The sequence below is a fragment of the Crocodylus siamensis genome, chromosome 1 (genome assembly GCF_052110815.1).
Source record: "Crocodylus siamensis isolate JL-2025a chromosome 1, ASM5211081v1, whole genome shotgun sequence".
NCBI lineage: Eukaryota > Metazoa > Chordata > Crocodylia > Crocodylidae > Crocodylus > Crocodylus siamensis.
In genome coordinates, this window is record NC_143395.1 from 426,938,245 (window position 1) to 426,963,249 (window position 25,005).

Sequence of the window (25,005 nt, forward strand, 5' to 3'; positions counted from 1 at the left end):
GGCCCCCCTTCTGTCTCCAGCCCCTGGCCGGGGCCGAGAGCAGCATGCGGGGAAGGTGCCCCAGGACCCTCGCGGTGCCGCGGGCGGTTCAGCCGCAAGCCCCGTGGGGAAGGGGGTGGGCACCGAAGGCCCTGCCGGTGGTGGGAGCAGGTGCATCTGTCCCGGCGACGCTCCACCCCAGAAGCAGCCGCACGGCCGGGGCCTGCGTCACGCAGCCGCTCTCCGCCCACCGAGGTAGTTTCCCTGTGGGCTGTTGCTTGGCAGCCGAAGGAGCCCGGGCTCCAGGGACGCTCCAGGCAGCCAGGCCGCTCGCTAAACCTGAGCGGGAGGAGGGGAGGCTGATTTATGGGGGCATGAGTCAGCGCCGAGCAGCTGGAGGCAGCGGGGAGGCCGCAGCGGAGACGCTGGGCGACACAGCCTCTGCAGCCGCGCTTGGCTCGGCTCTTGCTCCCGCGGAGCCCTGCCCGGGGCTGCGGGGCACGCCGGCATGGCCCCAGGTGCAGGGAGGCAGCAGCTGGACCGTGCTTTTGCCCCCAGAGCCCTTCTCGGGTGCAAGGCTGGGGCAGCTGGTTCCTGAGAGAGCAGCGCCCGGCCAGGCCCCTGTGCCATCCGGCAGGGGTGGATTTGGCACCTGGGGCCCACGGCCATGCGTGCCGTGAGGGCTCGAACCTGGCACCATCCACAGGCAGGGAGTGTCCACGCCTTGCTGGGGGTGCAAGCATCCGCGGGGTGGGACTGTGCTGCGGGTGCTGCCTTGACCTGCCCATGCTTAGGAGAGTGCCCAGAGCCCTCCAGGCCAAGCCCAGCCCGGGTTGCTAGCGGCCCCCTTCATGGTGCAGCCTGCTCCCTCACTACGGCTGACACATGGCCCCAGGCCCTGCCCTCTCCTCCACCGTCCCCATCGGTCCTGTCCACACAGCCCCTGCACGGGAGCTCAGTGCTGGCTTGTTCTCGTGTTCCCATTGTGGGGTGGCGCGCTCTGGCCGCTGAGTGACTTGCCCCGGGTCATGCAGGCAAAGCAGTGGCAGAGTGGAGACTTGAGCCCCTAACAGCTGGGCCACGCTTCCCCACATGCAGGAGTCTCCTCTGCCGTGACTGTGCCGCGCTGCAAGGGCTTGCGTGGTTGTTACGGTTCCTCTGGGCTCTGTGCAGGCTCGGGTCCGGCACTGACGTGGGGTGCTGTCCGCGGGAGGAGTAGGTTAGCAGCAGTGGTGATGCCCCGGGGCAGGATGCCTGCGGTGGGGGGCAGCCGGGACATGGGTGATAGCTGATACCTTGGCCCCGCACCCCATATATCTGCATGTGCCGGCTCTTGGCTGCTCCAGGCCTCCCGAGAGCTGACACACATGCGTTGGCCATGAGCTGCCTTCATCCTGGATCCTGATCCGCAGCCTTGCCCTGGGGGTGTCCAGCCGCCTGTGTCCTGCTCTGTTGCCATCCCTCCTTGTCGGCATGTCCGGAGCTGTGGGGAGCTTGGACTGCTCTGGATGTGGACCGAGCTGGCAGCTGACCCACGCTGCTGGGCCTCAACCCCAAAGGGTCGTGGCTGGAGGGTCTTGCCCCTGTGCTCAGGCATGGTTGGGTGTCGGGGGGGGATGTGTGATCCTTGGCTGTAGAAGAGGGGATTTATTGTAGGCTGTCTACCTGGGAAGAGGAGGTGGATGAGGCACTCTTCAAACAGGGATCACACATCTGTCCAAAAGCAGTGGGACGGCTCTGATGGGAGACTGCCATTTTCCTGGAAGAGCAAGGCAGCCAGCCGTCGAATGTTGAGCGGGTTCCTGACTCGGGCGGAGGACACCGTTGTGTTGCAGAAAGTGGAGGCTACAGCGGGGGGATCCTCTGCCTGGATCTTGTCCCGAGCAACAGGGAAGAACTGGTGGAGGATGCGAAGGTGACGGGTTACTGGGGAGGATGTGACCATGATGCTCTTGATTCCCAAGGTGGATTTCACTTGACTCAAGGAGCTTGTAGGCATGTTGTCGTGGGAGGATAAAGGTGCCCAGGAGGGCTGGGAGCGTCTGTAGGGCCTGGTGCTGGAAGTCGAATACTGTCCCGACATGGTGGAGGCGCAAGAAGAACGGCAGGAGACCCGACCCATGTGGCTGCACAAACAGGTTCAAAAATGCCTCAAATGCAAAAAGAAAGCAGATGGGAAATGCAAGAACAGGCAGGAAATAGCCAGAACCTGCAGGGCCAAAGCTGGGAAGGGAAAGATAAGACCGAGCTGCGCCTGGCAAGGGAGGTTAAGGACGGCGAGCAGAGGTTTGTTGCCCAAGGAAGCTGCAGGTCCGCTGTGAACGAGCCGGGGGGAGCTCCTAGCAGAAGACATGAAGAAGGCAGAGCTGCTCAACAGCAACTTTGCCTCGGTCTTCACAAAAACATTAAGCTGCCAGACACTTAATAGGGATTATCTGGATCAGGAAAGGGGCAAGCTGAGGGAGGAGATGACCAGAGACCGTCAGAGAGCTGTTGATGGGCCTGAATGAATTCAAGTCAGCAGGGCTAGATGAACTTCGTCCCAGGGTCCTGCAGAAATCAGTGGAGGAGATCTCAGAGCCCTTGGCAATGACCTTCATGCAGTCGTGGGAGACAGGCCAGGTCCCAGAGGACCGGAGAAGGGCCGGCGTGGTGCCCCTCTTTAGGAAAAGCAACAAGAAGGACCCAGGGAGCTACAAACTGGGCGGCCTCACCTCCCTACCTGGGAAGTTAGTGAAGCATGTCCTAAGGAAGGCCACGTGCAAGCCTCTGGAGGAGGAAGGGCTGATCGCAAGCAGCCAGCATGGATTTACTATGAGCAAATCACGTCAAAGAACTCTGACCTACTTCTTTGTCAAAGTAACGACGTGGTCAGACGAAGGGGAAGTTGCGGATATCGTCTACAAGGCTTGTAGCAAGGTCCTGCACGACCCTGCAAGATGAAACTGCTGCAGGGTGGGCTCAGCAGCCACAAGCAAAGAGCGATCGTCAATGGGCCCGTGTCAGGGCGGCAGGTGTGGAGCGGGGTCCTGCCGGGGTCTGTCCTGGGCCCGGTGCTGGGCAACACGATATCAGTGACTTGGGTGCTGCCACAGGAAGCTTCTCGCGCAAGTTTGCAGACAATGTGAAAGTGGGAAGGGTCGTGAACATGCCGGAGGAGGCGAGCGTGACTCGGAAGAATCTCGGTAGATGGGAAAGCCGGGCTGGAGCAACCAACAGGATGAAGTTCAGTGTTGGCAAATGCGAGGTGCTGGAGCTCCGGAGGAATAATTAAAAGCACAGATACAAAATGGGGGACGGAGGCTGAATGGTAGCTCTGTGGAGGTGGACTGGGGAGTCCTGCGAGATCACAGACTCGCTAGGAGTCTGCTGTGTGAAGCAGCCGCCCAACAGACCGGCGCATTTTGGGCTGCATCAGGTGCCAGACGCAGGAGGTGGTGGTGCCTCTCTGCTGGGCACGGGCCAGGCCTCACCTGGATACTGGGTGCAGCTTTGGGCTCCGCGTTTCAAAAGGATGTGGGGAAGTCAGAGAGGGGCAGTGGTAGCAACAGAGATGATCCAGGGCTTGGCAGGCAAGTCCTGTGAGGAGATGCTCAGAGGGGCCATGACAGCAGCCTGCAAATCCCCGAAGGGCTGCCAGAGAGAAGGGGGAAAGCCCCTGTTCGCTTTCCCTCGCTGCAGAGAGGAGGACGCGGAGCAATGGCTGGAAGGTGCAGAAAGGAGGTTTAGATTGGAGATACGGAGGCGCCGAGGGAAGGTGCGGACGCTCCGGTGAAGGACTGACTCCTCTTCTCCATGGCTGCGCGGGAGATCACAAGAAGGAGCGGTCTTAAATTGCAAGGCACGAAATGGAGGTTGGAGATTAGGAAGAACTTTCCCCTCCCCACCCTTTCCTGCTCCACGTGTCAGGGGTTTTAATCCTCCACCCGAGGCATTGGGGATGGGGCTGGGCTGGGCCAGTGCTCCTGCTGCACCGACCCCCCCCACAGGGTCCCGGCTGGAGGGTCTCGCCCCCGCGCTCAGGCTCAGCCCCGCGCTGCACTGGGGCTGGAAGGGATTTCCTCCTTGCTCAGACTGGTGTGCACTGGGGGGGGGGTTGCCTTCCTCTGCAGCGGCACACGGCCCCCACGATCTCTTGGGTATCTATTGACACCGTTTCATAGAAATGGGACATTGGCCACCGCAGTCCCCTGCTTTCCCGAGGGCAGGGTCGGGCGCAATGTCGGCACTGTGTCAGGGGTGATGGTAGTTTTTCTGCGAGGTTGCACAGTGCGTTTGCCTGAGCTGGTTTGCACAAGGCGGATCCTGCCTCAGGCAGGGCTTGGACTAGATGTGACCTGTGCAGCTCCCTGCCAGCCTCGCTGCCCTGTGACCGTGACCTTGACGGGATGCTGTGTCCACGACCTGCCCTGTTGCCCACCGGGCTCCCCACATCCTTGCTTCCATGGGCCAGGCCAGCAGCAAGTGCCCCCAAGCTCGGCCAGGGCCGAGGGGTGCAGCCGCATCTTGTGCCAGCCCGCAGCCCCTGCACTTCGCCGAGCAGAGGGGCTCACATGGGATCATCCGGGGGGGGGCGAAGTGCCACAGGGGTGCAGGACGGGGCTCTGGGCCAGCATGGCCCGTGCATGCTCCTCCAGAAAGCCCGGCGGCTGGGGAGGCGGAAGCAAGGCTGGGGCCGGTGCGGCACTTGACACGGGGCCGGGAAGCGCCGTGGACCTCCAAGCTGTCCGGCTGCCAGCCCTCATCCCCACCCCCCGCCGGCCCTCACTCGCGGCCTCTTCTCCTTCCCATGCTCCCCCTCCACTGGCCTCTTCCTGCCTTGGCTGCGGCGGGATCTTCCAGGGCCCAGGTGATGGGCGTCTCTGCGCTAGGGAGTGGCTCTGCTCCCTCCTCCCAGTCCCTCCTGCCCCGGGCCTGGCCGGACCATGGAGCTGCCTGTCCTGGCCTCTCGCCAGCACCCTGGGCCCACATGCGGCTAGCGCTAGTCTCCTGGTCCCGGCCCGCAGCCGTGCCCCGGGGCTGGGAGGGGATCGCCCTGGTCCCTCTGCAGCAGGCGGCATCCAGGAGCTCAGCAGGGGCCGTGCCTGGGCTGGCAGCAGATCCCAAAGCCCGTCCCGATGGCAGCATCGAGCTCCGGCTGTGGCTGGTGCCCGCGGGCATGCGGTGTGGCGCAGCACGGCGTGGCACGTGGGGAGCAGGTTCCTTTCCTCGGGACACGTCTGCATTCCTCCGCTCACCGCGCCGAGCGCATGCGTCTCGCCAGCGCCCTGGGGCTGGGGCCGGGCTGGGCCGGGCGCTGCCTGAGCACGACTCCTGGCCCGGGGAGCTGGAGACGGGAGGCACCTGGTGTGGAGGCAGTGGCTGCGCGGCGGGGAGAGCTGCACCCCAGCAGGGTGGGAGGGTCCCTCGGGGCCTATTGGCGGTGGAACGAGGTGCAGAGCAGGTGGGATCCGGCCCGTGGCTTCCCACGCACCGCGTCTGTGGGCTGCCTGCCCCATGTCAGGCATTTGACCTTCTTTTGCATCTGTAGTTTCATAGTTGTAGGGTCGGAAGGGACCTGAGCAGATCATCTAGTCCGACCCCCTGCCATGGCAGGAAAGAGTACTGGGGTCAAACGGCCCCAGCAAAGTCTTGCGTATTCGATGCAGGCCCCCAGATCCGGCAGCTGGGCAGGAAAAGGTCTGCCAGATGCAGCATGAGGTGGTGCCGGTGACTCGGCCTGGGGCACAGGGCTGGCTTGGGGTCCCGAGGAGACTGGGGCTTGGCTCTTCTGGCAGCTGTCAGGTGCAGACCGGACCCTGGCAGGCGCGAGTCCCTTCTGCCTCCCATCCCTCCGCGTCGAGCGCTTCCCAACCTAGCGCTCCACCCCAGACCCAGCGACCCTTCACCTGGCCCCAAGCTGACGCTGCCCTCTTTCTCCGCCTAGCAGGGGGAAGAGGAGCCGGAGGAGAACCAGAGCAAGGAGGAGAAGCAGGAGCCGGGGACGCCCATGAGGAAAGCGGGGCGGCCTGGCCGGAAGCGCAAGCACACTCCGGTGAGTCCCTGCGTGCCGGGCGCGGGGGCATCTCCCCGCAGGGGCGAGGTGAGGCTGGGCCAGGAGGTCCCACGAGCAGCCGTGCGCGGGGCTCCGTCACCCCCTGTGCTGTCACCCGGGGGAAGGGGTTCAAGCCCAGTTCTCCTCCGTTGCAGCGGGGAGCGCGTCCCGGCGTACTCTTGCTCCCACTCTGGCTGCTGCGCCGCGCCGTGCTCCCCCTGCCGCCGGCTGCAGAGGCGCCTCTTTCCAGGCTGGGCCGAGCAGCAGGCCCCTGCAGGGTGCCTTGGACACGGGCCTGACCGGGCTGGGGGTCTCGGCGGAGCGGGGGGGCACAGCTGCCAGGTCCGGCCCTGTCCCTTGCTCCCTGCGGGGCCCCTGCATCGGCGCGCCAGCATCCCTCATCGCCGTTCCCGTTGCCCCCCCCAGCTGCCTCGCTCAGGGGGCTGAACTGTTTGCTGGGCCCTGCATTCAGGTGCTGCCGGCTGGGGGCCCAGCCCTTGCAGCCTGGCTGGGGGGTGGCTTGAGGCGGTGCAGAGGTTACAAAGGCAGCCATGGCTCTGCCTCCCCTGGCACTGCCCCTCAGTGCCCAGCGTCCCCCGTACCCGCAGCTCCCTGCCCAAAGTGCTCCATGGGGCCGAACCTGCTGCGCCCCCCTGCCAAAGACCGAGAGTCCGTGGGTGGGCTCGGGGTCTGTTGGGCTCTAGCAGCCGCAGGCGAAGCAGGGGTTGGAAGTGGGAAGAGTCAAGCTCGTAAGTGCTGTGTGATGTGCCCCCATGCCAGGAGCAGACGGGGGAGCGTCGGGGGGCAGGGAGGGTGCAGGTGCTGGGACACGAGGGGCAAAGTCCAGGCCGCGGGCGGTGCTGGGCGGAGGTGCCGGCGCACAGGAGAGCAAACAGCAGCGAGCAGCGGGGTCTGCACACCATTGCTCGGCAGCAGGAGCTTTCACCGCTCTGCTGCCTGGGCCCCAGCGAGTGTCGGGGTGCCGGCAGGGGGGCGCTTTAAAGCCAGAGACAGGCTTTGAGGAGCGAGCAGAGGAAGCGCTGAGGCTGGAGAACAAACAGTTCTTGCAAGGGGGGGTCCAGCATCCTGCTGCATACCCTCCCCAGCGCGGGCTTGGCTTTGTTGTGCCCACGTGTGCCCAGCCAGCAGGAGGATCGGGGCCAGCTGGGTGAGGCTTGGAGCTGAGTGGGGCAGGGCCCTTTGGGGGGAGACAAGCTGGGGTGTGGGGCCAGAGGAAGTGGGGTCTATTCTCAGCGGGGGCAGCACGCACCTCGTCCCAGGCCGGGGCTGTGAGTGTGCAGGGGGCGTGCTGCGCTGGGCAGGGGGTGGCCGTGGCTCAGGCCCGGTGGGGTCACTCGAGGGGGGTCCCGGAGGCGTTGCTGGCAGTCAGGAAGGGCTCTGCGTGCTTCGGCGCCTCCAGTTGGGGCGGGAGGGGGCACCCGTTCCCCATCCCCTTAGCACCAGGGCAGCAGTAGAGATGGGAGTGGGTGCCGTGCTGTCCCCTGCTCTGCTCTGGCCCCCTCAGCCGGCGGCCAGGTTCACCTTGTGCGGGGCGCAAGGCCGGGGGGGCGCAGCTCGCACTGGCCAGTCGGATAGGCTGCGAAGTGCCCGCGGTTCATAGCTGGGAAGGCAGTGGGAACTGGCGCAGCACCCACCCAGCTGAGCAAGGCCCCGAGCTGGGGAGAGGGCTGGCTGCCCCCCTCCCCAGCTTCTGGCTGTTGGGGCCACGGGAGACACAGAGCTGCAGCCTTCAAAGGCTCGAGGGGGGCTGAGGCCTGACGATCTTGTGCCCCTCGTCCTGCTGGAGCCCCTTGCTCCCGGCGAGAAGCACAGAGCCAGGTCTCTGCCTAGCCGAGGAGCCCAGCTCCAGTCGGGGTCCCCCGGCCGTGCCTGGGTGCAAGCAGCAGAGATGCTCGGGGAGGGCTGAGCCACGCGGGGCGTCGCGGGACCCAGCCCGGAGAGGGGAGCTGATGAAACCAGGGCCGGCTGTGGCCTCACCTGGCCCTTGGGGCCCAGCACTCCCTGTCCCTTCGCCGTAATTGCTGCTCCTCTGCGTTGGAGCCGGGTTCTCAGCTGCAGCGGCTCTGTGCCAAGGCTGGGGCGACCATGCCATGGGGAGCCTCTGCTTGCAAACGGCAGTCAGGGAGCCAAGCATCCCATGTGCCAAGGGATTGGGCCCCTGCCGTGCCCTGTGCGGGGCTGGGGCAGGCACTCGGCCTCACCTCCATGCCTCAGTGTGTGCAGGCGGTGCAGGGCAGTGGGCAGAGGCGGTGCCCTGGCAGGGCTGTGCTGCATGGCAGGGACCCTGAGGCCGGGGCAGGGCAGGACAGGCCAGGCGGCTCTGCTCTGGCCTGGGGCCGCTGTTTACTTTCTGCTCCCGGGAGCACGGCGAGGTCACTGGTTTCTAAGAATAACCGAGGGCAGCTGAGTCCAAATGCCGCGGCCGCCAAGGCCTCCGCCGGAGAGGCACACACAGGCAGGATCTGCGGCCAGGAAGCGCCGTCCGCACCCACGCAGCCTCCGGTGACACAGGTGCAGCCGCCCATGCAGAGCCCCCTCTCCCCAAGACACAGGTGTGAGTGTGCACACACACAAACACCCCAGGACACGCAAGTGCCAGCACACACCCTGCCAGGGCACACTGGCACGAGAGTGCATGTGCACACACCTGCATGTGCCCTGTTTGTGATGTGTGTGCAAGCACACACACACACATGCACACGCCAGTCTCTGGCAGCATACCCACACATGCACCCTTCTGGCAAAACGTGCCACTCTGCGGATGCACGAGTGCATGCCCCCACATGCAATGCACCCCTCTGCTGACATGCAATTGTACACGCACATGCTTGGTCTCACCATCCCCACACACACACACGCATGTGCACATGGTGAAAACACGGCCCTTTGTCAGCGTGCCGAGCTGCACGGTGGTTGCTGAAGTGTGAGGGGACCCAGGGCACAGGTTTTCCGCCTGCGTCTCCCCATCTACCCGGGCTTACTCCCTGCAGCTTGTGGCCTGGTCTGTGCCGGCCTGTGCCCCGTGTCCCTGCAGCGTGGCAAGACCGGGTGTGCAGGGGCAGCTCTTGGAGGCCGGGGAGAAGCTGGGGATATCCCAGCCCAGGGAGGCTCAGCCTGTGTCTGCACCTTTGGAGCTGGGGTAGAGGCGCTAGCAGCTCTGGGTCCCCTGGCTATGGGCAGGCCTGCTCTGAGCCTCCTGTCCTGGGTCTCCCCAGCTGGAGCCTGGGGCAGGGAGGTGCTGCTGCCCTGCTCGAGGCCTCCATGGGCGAGGCCAGCTTGGGTGCGTGCGCAGCCCTGGCGAGCTCCCCGTGGAGGGACTGCTCTTGGCAGGCCCCCAGCCGCTGCCTGCCGGGGAAGTAGCCTGGAGCCGGGCCGTGCTGCCCTGCAAGCGGAGAGAGGAAGTGGGTGGTGGGCCCACGTGGCTGGGTCAGGGCAGGACTCGGGGCCCTCACAGTGACAGCACTCAGCTGAGTCCTGTGCTCCCCACGTGGACGTGGCCGGGGAGGCCGTGCCCTCTCCATGGTGCCCCCAAGGCGGGTGGGAGCAGATTGCAGGGTGTGGAAAGGGCCTAGTGGGCAGTTCTGCTGACACTGCGCAGGGGGAGTTCACAACACTGCTGGCAGCTGAGTTGCTGTCAGTAGGTTCCAGTGTTAACGCCCATCCGAGTGCGTGGGGCAGCTGGCCATCAGCCTGGCTCTGTGCTGCCCCCACCTGGGCTGCCCAGCTCAGCCCCGGCTTTGACGTGTCCCACGGAGAGCACAGCTGCCGCCGGTCCTGCCAGAGGAGGGACCTCTCTGCACCCACCGGCGCCCAGTCGTGCCGGGGCTTTGGGGGTGGCTTGCCCGGGCCCCGCTCCGAGCCCTGCCACGGGCGGGGGGGCGGCGGCAGCACGCGCATGAATGCGGAGCAGGCTGCTCACGTGTGCCGAGGGCTGTTTCCTGAAACCGGAGCAGGCCTGGGGAGAGCCGGCCGTGCCCAGCAAGGCCTGCAGCTCGGGGCTCAGGGCCGGCCGAGGGGAAGCGCTGGAGCGGGGCCAGGGCTCTGTCTCCGCACTGCAAAGGCATGAAGCAGAAAACTACATCTGCTCGTGCCCGGGGAAGGGGCGTTAAAGGCACCGCGTGGTCGCTCGGGCCCCACTGCTGGACATGGGGAAATTCCTGCCCTGGCCTGCAAGACGCCTGCCAGGCCCGTCCCCCTGGTCCTCCGGGGTGCCCCTCATCTCTCCACCCATTCGGTCTGGCATCTTCCCGGGGTGCTGCGCAGCGCCCTGCAGCCAGGCCAGGCGCTGGACCCGATACCCCGTGTCCTGGTGCACGCGGCGCTGGCTCTGCTGTGCGGTTGGTCCCATCCCCCAGTGCATCGAACGCCGGCATGGTCCCGGTCTCTAAGCTCTCCAGGCCCCTGGTCGTTCCTGCTTTGACTGGTGTTTGCAGCTACTCTGCGCTTAGTGTGGGTCCTGGGACCCTCAGCGCTTGGTGCTGCACACATGCAACAAAGCCATGGTTCCCTGCTTGCAGCGCCGGCACGAGAGAGCAGGAGGATGCGAGCAGGCCATGCACGCTTGTTGTGACCCCTTTCAAGTCCTCAATGGAGCTGTTGGGCGAGGGGGATCTGCCGTGAGCCCCTGCATCGCCTCCCGGGGTCCAGCCTGTTGGAAGGGTCCTTTCCCCTCCCTGCCGGGCAGGGGACAGGGCAGTTGGGCTCGCTGGACACTCGGGCCTTCGGGCGTGCGCGGGTGTTCGTCTCGCTCGGCTGCAGGCAGGTTGTACCCAGCAGTTCGGTGTTGCCCCCTCCCATATCACCAACCCCTGGCCGCATGGCTTCATGCACCTGGCACCGGGGCACGGTCTGAACTGTTGCCTGTTGTGCCATCATCCGGCTGCCCCGGGGTGGGTGGCAGATCCTGGTCGGAGGTGGGGAGCTCCCCAGAGGTGAGGGGTCCGGTCCTGGCACAAGAGAATTGGCTCATGGGATTGCCTCCATCCCTGGCACTTGGGGAATACGTCTTCCCTGGTGCTCACAGGGGGGTTTTGCCTTGCTCCACAGCAGGGGCACGGCCTTGGCCTGGGGTCTCTGCAGTGTATATCCCGCCTGGGGCAGGGCTGGGACTGGATGCGACCCTGCAGATCCCTGCCCACCCTGTGTGAGCCGCAGGCCGTGGCAGCACTACGTGCACTGTTGAGCTGTGCCTCGTCGGGCTGTGGAGGGAATGCAGGGGCTCAAGGCCAGCGGCCCCCGGCGCTGGGGCCGGGCACGCGCTGCAGGTTGGCAGACCCCCTCGGTCCCAGTGGTGCTGGTCACTGTCTGCAACCTCCATTGACCTTGGCCCGCGCTGCCTTTAGAGCTGTGGTTTCCCGGCGTCAGCAGGGCTCCAGCTGGTTCCCCTCCTCCCGCGGCCATGCCCGGGCCTGGGGGAGGAGCTGATGCTGGATATCTGTCTCCGGCCCTCGGTGGGGAGAGGTGCCTCGGCCTCATCGGGGGGAGCGTTACTAATAGTCGTGCCCCCTGTCATCGAGGAGTCACTGCTGGCTCGGTCTCACCACCGTTTTGCAGCCAGCACTGGTGCAAGTCACGTGTGTGCGAAGGAGGCAGCATGACATCATGCATGAGAGAGAGAGAACATGTGCACAAACGCATGTAAGAACCTGTTTGGGCAAGGACATGTGCGGAGCACGTGCGTGTGGGAGAATATGTGGCAGGGGCGTGCGAGCAAGTGCATAAGAGCTTGTGCACGCAAGTGTGTTCAGTCAGTTGTGTGGAGGCGTGTCAGGCCTGGCAGAGGTGTGTGAGGACGTGCCAGGGCCCTGGTTTGGGATGAGTCCAGGTGCATGTGCAGAGAAGCTGGGGTGCGTGTGCACATGTGTGTGAGCATTCATGTAGCTGGCGTGTCACGCTTGGCTCGTGCAGCCGCCCTGCCCTGACACCCTGCCCCCTGCGTGGCGGAGCTGTGACCCGGGGCCGGGGGTCACGGCAGGTCAAGCACTGAAGCAAACACAGCCGGGCCAGGTTAGCTGGAGCCAAGGGCAGGGCAGGACACTGCTGCAGAGCCCGCCTGCCTGGCCCCAGCCCGGGGGGACCGTGTGGGGTGCCCGTGTGCCTGGGCTGGCACTGCTGTGCCCTGGGGGTGCCGTGCTTGTCCCGGCAGCGGGTCTGCGGCTGCCCCGTGGTCTCCTGCACCCCTCGTCCCCTTTGGAGTTGCAAGCTCTGGGCAACCCCCGTGCCCTACCCCTGCCCTCGGGGCCTGCTGTGCCCCGGCGTGTGGCCCCTGGTGCCGTGGGCCTCCGCGCCCCTCTTGCGAGCCATGACGCTGCCGGCGGGGGCGGCGCAGCGGGGCGGAGAGGCCGCCCCACGGCACGGGGAGCAGGGGGTGGGTGGCCTGTGACTGAAGGAAGTGACTCTGCTTGCGAGACCGTGTCCGGGCCAGCGTTCGGCAGGAAGCGTCTGCTGCAGGCACCGAGACGCTGGCGCGGGGAGGAGGCGGTGCCGCGGCCCCCGTCCGACTGCCCATGCACGCGCTGGCCCTGGGGTCTCCGGCGCTCAGGCGGGTGTAGCACCATGGTAAGAAGCAGGTGCGCCCGGAGGCCTCGGCCGCGCCGGCCGCCGGCAGAGGAGGTGCGTGCGCGTGTCGGGGGGCTCTGGGTGCTTGCCAACACGTCCCGGCAGCTTCGCCGGGCCCACCGGGGTGGGCGAGGGCTGCGTGGCACCGGGGCCACTTGGTGGGTAGCTTGTGATGCACGCACGCCCAAAATTTGGGGGCTGGAGGGCTCTCAAGCTCTTCGCCTCTGTAAAGCCTCTGTCCCCACACCCGGTTCTGCTGGTGCCCCGTGGGGCTGAGCCTGGCTGCCACCCCCCTGCCCCACCGGAGCTGAGCCCCGTGCCGGCACTGCCGTGGTGCGTTGCATTGTGGGACACGTAGTTTGCACGGGTGGCTGCAGGCTGCCTGGCGTCGTGCCAGCCCCATGCAGCGCCGGGCCTGGACCGGCTGCTTCCGGAGCAGAGCCCCCCTCCGCGCCTTCCCTCCCCCCGCTCGACAGCCAGGCCGCGGCCCGCCCGGGGCCGGGGTCTGCGTGGCCCCTGGCAGCGCGGGGTGTGAGGCCGGGGGCACGCAGCCTGGGCGAGGGGGGGCTGCCCGGTGCTCGCGGGGGCAGACGGAGCCGAGCACAGGAAACGTTCCCGGCAGGGCACGTCACGCCCGGTGAGATCATGGCCAAGGCCCTGGCACCGTGCCCGCGTGGGGCCTCCTGGGGAGGGGTCCAGCGGGGCTGCGGCAGGGGGATCCTGGCTGGTGCAGGGTGCATGCACGAGACAGGGCCTGGGGACCCCGGGCAGGGACTCAGCTTTGTCGCAGGGACTCTGCCTGCTCCGTTGCTTTGGCCCCCGAGCCCCGGCGCAGCTCGGGTACAGCTGCTGCGCGGAGCGGGGCCGGTGGGTCGGGGAGCTGAGCTGAGCTGGGCGTTCGTCCCCGTGCCCGGCTGGAGCGCAGTGGGGGGAGCCCGGCCCTGGCCCCAGCCCCGGCCCAGAGCTGTGCGGGGCCGTGGCAGCTCCATTCCTCGCCCACATCCATCCCAGGGCTGAGGACCTGCACCTGTCCCTGGTGCTAGACCTTCTCGACCTTGTGGGCTGGCCCCGGGCCTGCGTGGAGAGGAACCGAGCCCCGGCCCCTGCCCCTGCACCCAGTGCAGCCCCTGCTGCTCCGGCTGCGCTTGCACTTTCACTCTCCTTGGCCACGGAAACCGCAGAGCGCCGCCAGGCCCTTTCGCTCTGACTCCTTGCCCTGCGTCTGCTGCTCCCCTTGGGCCCAGCAGGGACAGGGATCCTTGCTGCCACCCCTCCAGCCCCAGGATCCACCCCTGGGGAGGAGGGAGGTCGAGCGAGCTGGGGCCTGCTAGGAGCAGGTGCCGGTGGAGATCCCCTGCCCTGGCCATGCGAGCAGCCAGGCACCAGCCAGCACAGCCCCCGCATCCAGCCCTAGTGTAGACAGCGTGCCTGGTTGCACTCTGGAGCCGCCCTGCACCATCCCACACCCCCCGGCCTTCACATCGCGCATGTGCCTGGTGCCGTCTCCCGGACTCCCACACAGGCACACACGTGTGCTGCCTTTGATGGCATGCAGACGCCCTGTGCCATGCTGTCACGCCCACGTCTCTGGCTTTCATGTCACCGGCAGGCTGGGTGTGTCGGGAGGCGCTGGCGTTCGGTCTCGCACACGTGGTACCAGGGCTGTCTCTTTGCAACATGCATGTGCTAGGCAGGCACCGTTGCTGTCTTGTGCATGCTGGAGGGGAAGCAGAGCCCCAGAGGGTCCTCCTGCCCTGCACCCCTGTGCCCTGTCCGGCTCGGGCAGAGCTTGCAAGGCCACGCTACAGGCCATGTTTAAAAACATCAGCTCGGGGCTAAGCAGAAAGGCTAACACCACGTTAGAGAAGCAGAGCACATGGGGAGCGCGTCCAGAGGAAAACCCGGCGCTGGTTTGGGCTCGGCAGGGTTTGGCAGCAGCTGGATGCCCCAAGGCGCTGGGCCGCGGCCTGGCCTGGCGCTGATGGGACCGGTCCAAGCCGCCCACGCAAGGAGGCAAACGTTAAAGTCGAGCCCCCCCAGAGATGGGGCCGGGTGGGAGGGCAGCAGGGGCCGGGAGACCCCTGGGGAGGTGCATGGCGCGCTGGACCACCCCATGGCAGCAGGGAGGGGCAGCCACACGACAGAGCCCTCCGTGGCCTTGTGGTGTGTCCGGGGGGAGCTCGCCAGAGCAGGCAGCTGTGCCTGTGCGGGGGGCGGTTTGGACCCTGGCCTGCTTCGAGAGCCTGATGAGAGGAGGGCTGGGAAGTAAGGGGGAGGCCTGGCTTGGCCCTGGGAGACCCGGTCCTGCGACGAAGTGGCCAGGCCGGGCACCGTGAGGTGCAGCTGTGTGAGATAGGGCCTGCTGAGCCAGTTGTGGGGATGGAGGGGGCACCCCGGGACCCTGCGCCCCAGCCGGGGTGTCCCCGGGCACAGCCTGGGGCCTGCCGCTGCCTGGCACGCGGAGGCCTCACAGCTGCTAAACGCCCTCCCCGTTTAGCAGCTGCAAGGGATGGAGGTTGGGGAGGCCTGGGCATCCCTGCCCGGCTCGCCTGGGCCAGTCGCTCAAGGGTTAAGCTGCAGTCCTGCGGTGCCTGCGCATGCCCAGGCTGCGCGCGTGGCCTGGGGCGGCGCTGGCCCCACAGCTCTGCCCTCCCTGAGCTGGCGGTTAATCATTGATGGGAGCGTCTGGGGGGCTGGCCTGGGCAGAAAGTGTTCACGAGGCCTTTGGCGTGACCAGGAAACCATGCTCCATCCGTGGGGACTGCTGGCCGGTCTCTGGGCCCTGCCGGCTTCTCCCCTGTCAGGCCCCGTGAGCTCCGGGGCCGGGGCCATCGTGGAGGGGTCGTGCTGTCAGCCTGCGGAGCCCGGGCATGCACCCTGGGGGCATCCAGCACCTGTCCCAGTGCTGGGTTGGGAGGAGATGTCCCAGGAGGGCCGGCTCCGGCCCTGCTGAGATGCACAGAGAACGGGGCGTGTGGGGGGCATTTATGGCATCCTTTCCCCCCGGGCCGTGGTGGTCCCAGAGAGGTCCAGGAGGAGCAGGACAGGTGCAGGGCTGGGCTCTGAGCTGGAGCAGGACGAGAGCAGGGTGGCTGGGCTGGTGGGGGGGTTTTGGGGTCTGCTCCGAGGGGCTGATGCTGCACGGCCCACAGCCCCGTGCTCACCCGCTCTCTGTCCCCCCAGGTGGAAAGCAGCGAAGCATCCAAAGACACTGCCTCAGTCCCAAAGTGCCACCCGCCCTGCCAGGAGGCTGGCTCTACCGAGCAGGTGCCCAACGGAGACGCCGAGACGGACGGAGACAGCGGCACGACCCCCAAGGGCAGGCAGCAGCTGGCCGAGGACGAGACGGACAGCCTGGCGGACGGCGAGCCGGGCCACACCCTGGAGAACGGCCGCTGCACCCCCAAGGACGGCCTGGACCCCCAGGCCGATGAGGGTGAGCTGGCCCATCCCAACCCCCAGAAGACGAGAGGCAGGGGGAAGGTCTCCGAGAAAAGTAAGACCTCAGCATTTAGGGCAAGGCGTGACCACTGGCCAGGCCCTGCGCGCCGGAGAGGGGCTCTTGCAGGCCTGACCCGTGCGGTTGGGAAGGGGGCTGCCCGCAGCCCCTGGCACGGGGAGGGGAGCCCAGCCTCCAGGACTAGCCGCACCCTCTCCTTCCTGCCCGAGATCTCAGCCAGGGGAAGCCAGTGGGTGGGTGTCTCCATGCTCAGCCTCCTTCCTGCTCACCCAGAGACACGGCCCACCCTGGGCACGCCTCTGCGTGCAGCATGCACACGCCCCCTCCCGGGCAGCCGTGTGGAGGAGGGGGTTTGTGCACATGAGTGTGCCCGTGAGGGAGTGCACGTGCACGCACTGAGTGCACAGGGCCTTGCTGCTTGTCCAGCGCCCTTGGCCCCGCCGGGAGCAAGGAGACAGACACCTGTGTGCGGAAACACGCGTGACTGCTCGGTTTGGCTGGCATGACAGCTGTGCTGGGGAGCAGACGGCATCCTGGCGTGTGGGCGGCTGGGGATGGGGTTGCCTCTCACCCCAGCATCCCCTTGGGCATGGGGTGACGCTCTCTGCCATTTTCTTCTAGCCCTGCTCCTTGGCTCCGGCCAGCCCCATTCCCCCGTGTCTGCTGCCACTCTGGTCCCCGACTGGGTTGGGGAAGCCTGGCTCCACTCAGCCAGCTCCTGCACAGGCCGTGCGTGGATCTGCCCTGGGCTTGTGCTCTCCCTGGGGGCTGCTCTTGGTGCTGGGCATTTCCAGGTGTGGGGAGCTGACACGGTATCCGGCCCCATCCTGCCCTGAGCCCATGAGTCTGGGTTCCCCACAGGCAATTTAACTCCCTTGAGGCAAGTGCTCCATTCCCCCCTGGCCTGCATCTTTATCTGGCTCCTAATGCCCTTAGGTCCTCTCCTGTCCCTCCCCGAGGTCTCCCACTGTCCTGCGAGCTGTGAACCCTAACCGGGGGGCACTGCACAGCGGTGCCCTGATCCCAACCCATGGCCCCACCTGCCTGCCTGTGGCACAGCACAGCCGCAGCCCAGCGGGTTTGGGCGGGCAAGGGAAAGCCCCACGTCCTGGAGGAACTGTCTTGCTTGCAGTTGGGCTCCGAGGCTCTAGGAGGGGAAGCCTGGTGCGATCTGTAACACTCACAGGGCATGACGCCTGCCATCCACCCCCAGCGCCTTACTGCCACCCCGCAGCTGTATAGCCCCCGCACTGCAGTGGCATCTCTGCCCCCAGCCCTGGACACGTGTTCCCAAAGCCGGATGATGTGGCACCACTGGAGGGAGACAGCCACCCGGTGCGTCCCGCCAGCTGTGCAGCAGCTGGACAGGTGAGCCAGCCTGCGGGATACTGTTGGGCAGCTCCCCATTTTCCCTGACCGCTTCTGGGGTGTGTAGGGGAAGTCCTGCTTCCTGTCCCCCCCGCCACAGCCGGTGTGTGCCCGAGCTCACTGGCATCCAGGGCTGCCTCTTGCAGGCTGCTGCCCGCTGTCCTGACTGACCACCTGCCCGCACCTCCCCCTCTCCTTTCGGGTCAGCTGGCGCCGTGCATCTGTCATACCTGCGGGAGCCCTGCTCAGACCCCGTTGCTCCAGGCTTCTTCCTGGGCAGTGCCCACTGCCTCTGTCCACCAGGCTTGGGGTCTCCTTGGGGAACACGGTCAGGCTTGGACTCATCACCCGGGCGTGTGCATGTGTGTGCTCACCCCAGCTGTGCAGGACGGCAGGGCTGTCCTGCAGAGACACGCCTGTATGCACACACATGCTCACTGCAGCTGCAGGGGAAGGCAGGGCTGTCCTGCAGACACACACACACGTGCCAGGGACCTGTGCAGGCCGGTGTTAGTTGTGCCTGGGCCCCTGAATCCTTTGTCAGCTGCATCGTGGATGAGCTGGGCCTGGTGGTGTCTCCTGCGTGCCTTTCCTGCAGCAGTATTAGCTGTCTCGTCACCTCTGCAGAGGAATGGGCCTTTACTCCTGGGGGACTTCCTTTTGTCCCTTATACGCTTAAAAATGAGACCGTTCCTAGCCCTGCCTTTAGCTTCCCTTACCGGCGTCCTGCCCGCCAGAACTCCTGGTTTGTTTTAGTCGCCATCTGTCCTCAGGGTTTCCTTGCTTTTTATGTCAAATTGCTGCCCCGCCTTTCCTCTCACACCCAAGACGGGTGCTTCACCAAAGCCACGCTCCTTAGCTGCGGCATGGTGGTCTTCCGGCCATCTCGCTCCTGCTTTCCACTGATATCTCCGTGAATTCTTCCTCCCAGTCCATTGGTGCTTGTAATCCCCGCTCTGCTCCAGGAAGTCAGCCGTTGCGTGGCCCCCAGGAGACATGGTGCTGCATGGGACCATCTCTGCTGACTGCAGTCAAATTGTGATGATGGTCCCGAAGCCAGCATTCGGCTCTCAGGCAGCAATCCCACACGTGTGTCCATCCCCTTGATATCCAGCCAGGCCCCTAGAAAACTCTTGCTCTGCTTCTCAGGGCACTGATGAGGCCTCATTGCAGCCTGGATCGCCCTGCAAAGGCCACCGGAAAGCCCTGCTTTCTCCCCTGTCCGTGAGGTCTGGTGCTGGGAGAGTGACCCAGCCCGACGCTGGGTCCAGAGCAGATTCACAGCTCTCAGCCCCACGTGCACCCAGGATCCCACGGCTGAGCTCTCGGTGCCTCAACAGCATCATGCCTCCGCCCTGCCATGGCCAGCACGGGAGCGGGTGGGAAGACCAAGACCCAGGATCCCATCTGGAGGGTGTCCAGTACCAGATAGCACAAAGGAAGCTCAGATGGGCATTGGCCCTGGCAGCCCCAAAATACCCGAAACCAGGCTCAAAATAATGTTACTGGATGTTACATGGGTGCTGGGGTGAATTGGGCCAGGTGCGAGGCTGGAAGTCAGCCCCTGGCCCTTAGCGAGTGGGTTTGTGGGGAAGCTCGGGGGGGTGACGCAGGAGCCTGGGTCCTTCCAAGGTGGGGCCGGCTCTGGGTCTGAAGGGCCATACGGCACGGTGCCTGCAGCCACCGCGGTGCACATCAGATCCTGGCCATCGGGTGAGTGAGCCCAGGTGAGGGCCTGGCTCTTGTCCTGCTGGGACTGAATCGGTCAGCCGCGCTCTTTGCTTTCTGCCTCATCCTGGCTTTGGCTCCGAGAAGATGCTTTTCCTCTCACCCGAAGGCAACGCCACTTCCATAGCAGTCTCTTGTCCAGGGCGTCAGCAAAGCGCTTTGGAAAGCTTAGTTAAGCGCCTCACTCATGGCTCCTCCATCCATCGCTCCGCTGAGGTGTTTGAAGCCTTCTAGGGAGGCACACGCCAGGAGCCTGGCACCCAGCACTTGATGCCCGGGCTCTCGGGCCTTTCTCCTGGCTGCGTCCGGGGGGAAACGCCCTGCGGCCGCAGCTGCCCTGGCCATGCCGGTGCTAGCACCGAGCATCCTGGACAGAGGAGGTTAATCCTGCTGCTGTCGGCCGTGCCTGCCAGCGCCTCTGGTTCCTCAGGTCCTGCTAGAGCACGTGTGTGTCCGTAGCCGCTGCTTTCTATCCCATGTCCTTCCTGGCATGTCTGGAGAGCTGCCCTATGCCGCGGCTCCCTGGAAGACCTCCCTTCTGTCTGCCTTCTGATCTGGGCTCCTGGCCTCTTCGACCCCCCTGCAGAGGCCCAGTTTCTGTCCCAGGCCCCAGTGAATGGTGCATATGCAGCCCGAGGTAGGTCAGCTGCTTCTCCCTGAGGCTGAGCGTGCAACCCCAGAGGCATGGAGGGCTCCTGGCTGGGCAGGGAGAGCAAAGGCAGCAGGGCAGGGTGGGGAGCAGAGTGCCTGGAGCGGGCGCAGGGCACGCGCACGCGGGCTCACTGCAGCTGTGCAGGAAGGCAGAGCTCTCCTGTAGAGATGCAGACACATGTACACACGTGTGCTCACCACCGCTGTACAGAAAGACGGGGCTTTCCTGCAGACATGCACATGCTTTCACACGTACATGTGTGCTTGCCACGGCTATGCAGAAAAACAGGGCTCTCCTACCGACATGTATGTGTGCACATGCATATGCGTGCTCACCCCAGTTTTGGAAGGCAGGGCTGTCCTGCAGAGAGACACATGTATGCACACACATGCTCACTGCAGCTGTGGAGGAAGGCAGGGCTCTCCTGCAAACACGCACATGCGTGCACATGATGCACACATGGTCACTGCAGCTGTGCAGGAAGGCAGGGCTGCCCTGCAGAGAGAAACACGTGTGCACATGATGCACACATGTTCACCGCAGCTGTGCAGGAAAGCAGGGCTCTCCTGCAGACACACACGTGTGCTCACTGCAGCTGGGATCTCCTGCAGACACACACATGCGTACATATATAGGCACACACATACTTGCTGCAGTGGTGCAGGACATGCACGCACGCATGCACATGCATCCCTGTGCCCCAGTGCATTCGGGCCACCCCCCAGGCCCACTTGCACAGCCTGCGCGGGTTCCTGCCACAGCCCGGCTGGGCTCGGCACCCCAGAAGCAGCCGGCGCTATTTTTAGCCGCCTTCCTGGCAGCAGCTCGGTGCACACCTTCGAGGCCACGCGGTGCACTGGTGACACAGGAAACCGGAGGTGCTTCCCCTCCCTGCCTCGAGCCCCGGCCACGTTACCCTGCCCAGGGGGCACCATCGGCTGCAGGCAGCGTGGAGCCCCAGGGCCAGGTCCGGGCTGCCAGCGGCGCTGGCTGCAAGCAGCGAGCCTGCCCCCACGCCAGGCACAGGGAGAGATGGAGGGACGAGCCCCTTCGTCCAGCCACGTGGGGCTCACCCTGACTCACGGTGGGGGGGCAGCCATGCAGTCTGCTTAAGGGAGGTGAGGTGGATCACAGGGAAGGGACCCTGCAGCTCGTGGGTGACCCCAGCAGAGGCAGGGCCAGAGTGGCCGTGGCCCAGCTGGCTGGTGACACCAACCCGCTCCCGGCTCACGTGCTCTCTGCTCTGTGTTTGCAGGCAAAGAAGAGAAGGAAGAAAACACCTATGAGACGATGAAAATGGAGGCAAGTATGTGCTGGGGCTGCCTATCCCCCGGCCCTTTGCTTGCTGCGCCCCATGCAAGAGCTCAGGCTGCGGGGGGGCTGGTGTCCAGGGGGCTGGAGCACGCTGTGCCCTGGGTTGGGCACTGCCGAGTGGGCAACCTGCATGGATAGCCAGGTCTTAGTCTGGGATGCAGAAGAGATGGACCCCATGTCCGGAGCTGCCAGACATATCAGTGCACCCACAGACACACCCTATGTGTGTGCGTGCGTGCGTGTGCAAGCACACAAAGGGTGTGAGCATGTATGTCTGTGTGCATGCAAAGGGTGTGCACAAGTATGCATGCATTCAGTGTGTGTGTGTGTGTGCAAGCATGCAAAGGTGTGCACGTGTGTGTGAATGTGTATTTTGTGTGCGTGTGGCAGTGTGTGTGCATGCATGTGTAAATGTGTGTAAAGTGTGTGTGCACAAAGTGTGTGTGCTTGTATGCTTGTGTATATGTGTGCGCATATGTGCAAAGTGTGTGAATGTGCTCATGCTGTGTGTATGCGTGTGTGAATGTGCGCAAAGTATATGTGCGTGTGTGTATACATGCAAAGTGTGTGTGCATATGAGTGAATTTGAATGTCTGTGCATGCAAGTGTCTGCATGAATGTACGTGTGCATGTGAATGTGTGTGCATATGCGTGTGTACCTTGCAAGGAGGGTGCAAGCGTGTGTGCATGTGCACATAAATGTGTGCATGAGTGCACCTATGAGTGTGTGTGTACGTGAAAGTGTGTATGCATGTGTAAGTGTGCGTGTGTGTGCAATCCGTCCCAGGTGACACCAAGCCCAGGGACAGAGTAGGGTCTCCTAGGCTAGGGGCTGCGGGGACTGGACACCAGGGCTTCACCCCACTGCCCCCGTGCCAGGCTGTGCCTCGGTTTCCCTCGCTGTCCCCCTCCTGCCGCGCCCCGGCTTTCCCGTGACTGGCACCCATCAGCCCACGTCTCCTCTCTTGCCACGCACAGGGATCGCGAGGCCGCCTGCGTGGAGGCCTGGGCTGGGAGTCGAGCCTGCGCCAGAGGCCCATGCCGCGCCACACCTTCCAGGCCGGTGACCCCTACTACATCAGCAAGAGGAAGCGGGATGAGTGGCTGGCCCGCTGGAAGCGCGAGGTAAGGCCCGCAGCCCCGCGGCGCCCGGTGCCAGCGGCAGGTCTCGGGGCCACGCTCCTGGCCCATGCGGTGAGGAATGGGGGGCAGAGCCCTTGGGTTGGACATAGGCACGCAACTGCAGACAGGGGCTGCTGGGGGGACTCTCCGCGAGCAGTGCAGTGCCCGTGACACACCAGGCCGTGGCTGCATCTCGTGCGCTCCCCAGCCCGTGGAGGCTCCCGTGCACGGCCCCTGCGAGCAAACGGCACTGGCAGCCCTGCTTGGGTACGCGCAAGGGGGCCGGTGACCGGCGCACTCGGCAGGGGTCAGGCAGGATGTGGGTTGCAGCAGGAAGCTCAGCCCGGTTTCTAGACTCTCACTGTTAGCAAAGCAGCTTCTGGGGGAGGGCAGAGCCCAGCCCGGGCGGAGGAGCACGTGCGGGGCAGGCCCCGGCCAGAGGGCTGCAGGCCAGGCCGGGTGTCGGAGGGGAGGGGAGGGGCGGCGCGCTGGCTGCCAGTCCCTGGTCCTCTCAGGCCACGGCTCCGGGGCGGAAGAGCCTCCTGGCTCCGGGGCTCGCGCTGGCAGAGCTGGAGTGGCGTCTGGCCAGGCGTCTCGCAGCCCACGACCACAACACCAGTAATTTTGGGAACCGAGGCCTCGGCGAGATGACTGCTGCCCGGCCCAGCTGCGGCTGCTTTCACGTGCTGCGGCCGCCCAGGCCCCGAGGGGTCACTCTTGTTTCTCGGTTCACATCAGCACCAGGTCCAGGCCGCGCTGCCCGGCCCCACGCGCAGTGCTTGCGGAGGGGAGGTGGCTGGGCATGGCGTGCACCCGCACCCCCGTGCCCTGCTGCCACCTCTGTGCCCTATGCTGGCCTGTCCCCGGGACCCGGAGCCGAGGGACCGAGCGTGGGCGGGGGGCGCCCGTCTCCCCCTCCCCGGCAGGGCAGCAGCGCTTTGCTTTCCGCCGGGTTTCACTGCTGCCATTGGGGTCCTTTCCGCCAGCATCTCAGCCGTTCTCATGGCGTTTGTCTCCTCCATCACGAAACCAGAGGGGAGGGGGCGAGTCCTCTGGCTTCACCACGTGACGTGACGAGGCTTTCTGTGTCATCACACGCCGTGACTCCATGTTCCTCGTCTTTCCCCATTGGCTCCTTCCCTCTCATCTTCCTCCCCGCGGCCTGGAAGGCAGAAGCTGGTGCTGAGGAGCGCAGTAAGGACCCTCCAGGAGCGCAGCCCTGTGTGGGCAGGAGACTCCCGGCAGGGCCAGCCCCCACGTGGCCGGCCCCGCCAGCGTCACCTGGGGACGGATCCAGGTTTCCTTGCAGCCTGGGGCCTGTCGGGCATGTTCGCGAGGTGCAGGTGCCTGTAGCAGCACAGACTTGCCTCTCCTTTGCTAATCCAGCTTCCCTCTCCCCGAGTCCCGGGGGATGGGAGCGTCAGGCAGCGCAAACACTGGAGGTTCAGAGCCAGTGAGCCAGGGCTGCGAGGGGGCTCTGCCCTGGGCCTCGAGAGCAAGTGAGCCACGTCCGCGCCGCGCAGGAGCGGGCGGCCCGGCTAGGCCCAGCAGACGGGGTGGCTCTGTCCCCAGCGGCCTGGGCACATCTCGTGCTGCTCTGGAGGAGTGCGGAGCGAAGGGGACACGCAGCCTGTACTGGTTTCCACGGGCCGCCTCGGCCCCCTGCCGTCCTGCATCCACGTCTAGTCTCTCAGACCCTCCCGGGGACGGTAGATAGTGGGACCCCCGGGAGGGAAGAGGCTGCTGCTGCCCCCGGGGGACCATGGCTGTGTGGTTGTGTGCTGGTGGCCTCTGCAGCATGTGCTTGGGGTGAGCCGGGGAGGCCACAGGGAGCACAGGGTTCTCCGGGCCACGTCCCTGCCCTGGACACGGACCCGCCTCGTGCACACGCCGCGTTCTCGTCGCAGCCCTTCGGGGATCGGCTTCCGGGCAGGCGCGGGGCAGCCCGGTGCGTGTGAGGGGCCGGCAGGCAGTGGCTGGGATTCCCGGGACGTCTGTCCACCCGGCGGCAGGGGCAGGGCACAGGCCCCTCGTCCTTCCCCGGGCCGCCACCACGTCCCGCCTCCTCTGCGTGGTGCGGCGCGAGGAGCAGCGTCGGACGTACGGGCTGATCTGGTTGCGCTTGCTAACACCCTCCTCTCCTTTACCTCTCTCCCACAGACTGATAACCCGCCGGCCTCCCAGCTTCACAAGGTTCGTGGCATGGGTGTCATTTCCTTCTGGAGGGTGGCGAGAGGGGCCGGACGTGTTTTGTGCTGTACAGTGTTGAATGTGACCTTGCAATCGCGTGGGGCTCGGTGCTGCCAGAAGTATCTCAGGGCACGCCCCACCCTTTGCACGCACGCATGTACACGCTCGCCCCCCACCCAGCTCACGTGCACTCACCGGTGCATGCTGGGGGCGTACATGCGTGCGGGCGCACACACGGCCCCCAAGAGTCATGTGCCCCACAGTTACACCATCCATCACCGCTGCTATTCTCCTGGGGGGAACGTCCAGGCCCCCAAAACACCTCTGTCCATATCTTCGTGCCAGCAAGACCCGAAGGGGCCTTGAGAGTTAGGGAGTTTAAGAAGCGTGTCAGTCCTAGCCCGTGGTGGAAGGGAGAGCCGCTGAGAGATGTCTGGTTGTACGAGTGCGGTGGAGGCTCTGGAGATGGGCGCCGTGGTAGATGCTAGAGAGACGCAGGAAGGAGAGACAGTCTCAGATGAAGGTTGAGGCCTTAGGCTGTATGCGTGTTCCCCATGGAAAGTGCTGCGGAGGAGCAGG

The 25,005-nt window shown here is 65.5% G+C and overlaps 1 protein-coding gene across 8 annotated transcripts in view; it reads left to right on the forward strand.

Moving 5' to 3' along the window:
• The window catches only part of DNMT3A (DNA methyltransferase 3 alpha), a 75,045-nt gene that overhangs the window by 14,549 nt on the left and 35,491 nt on the right, over positions 1-25,005 (forward strand). For 3 of the 8 annotated variants that reach the window (XM_090031203.1, XM_090031206.1, XM_090031207.1), the window contains 5 exons: positions 5,906-6,013; positions 15,776-16,028; positions 21,056-21,102; positions 22,093-22,239; positions 24,397-24,429. In XM_090031203.1, coding sequence (XP_089887329.1) covers positions 5,906-6,013; positions 15,776-16,028; positions 21,056-21,102; positions 22,093-22,239; positions 24,397-24,429 — 588 coding nt within the window. Of the gene's footprint in view, positions 1-5,905; positions 6,014-15,335; positions 15,402-15,775; positions 16,029-17,329; positions 17,421-21,055; positions 21,103-22,092; positions 22,240-23,405; positions 23,580-24,396; positions 24,430-25,005 lie in introns of those variants that run through there. The other 5 variants (XM_090031212.1, XM_090031204.1, XM_090031205.1 and 2 more) reach the window with 5 other exon arrangements.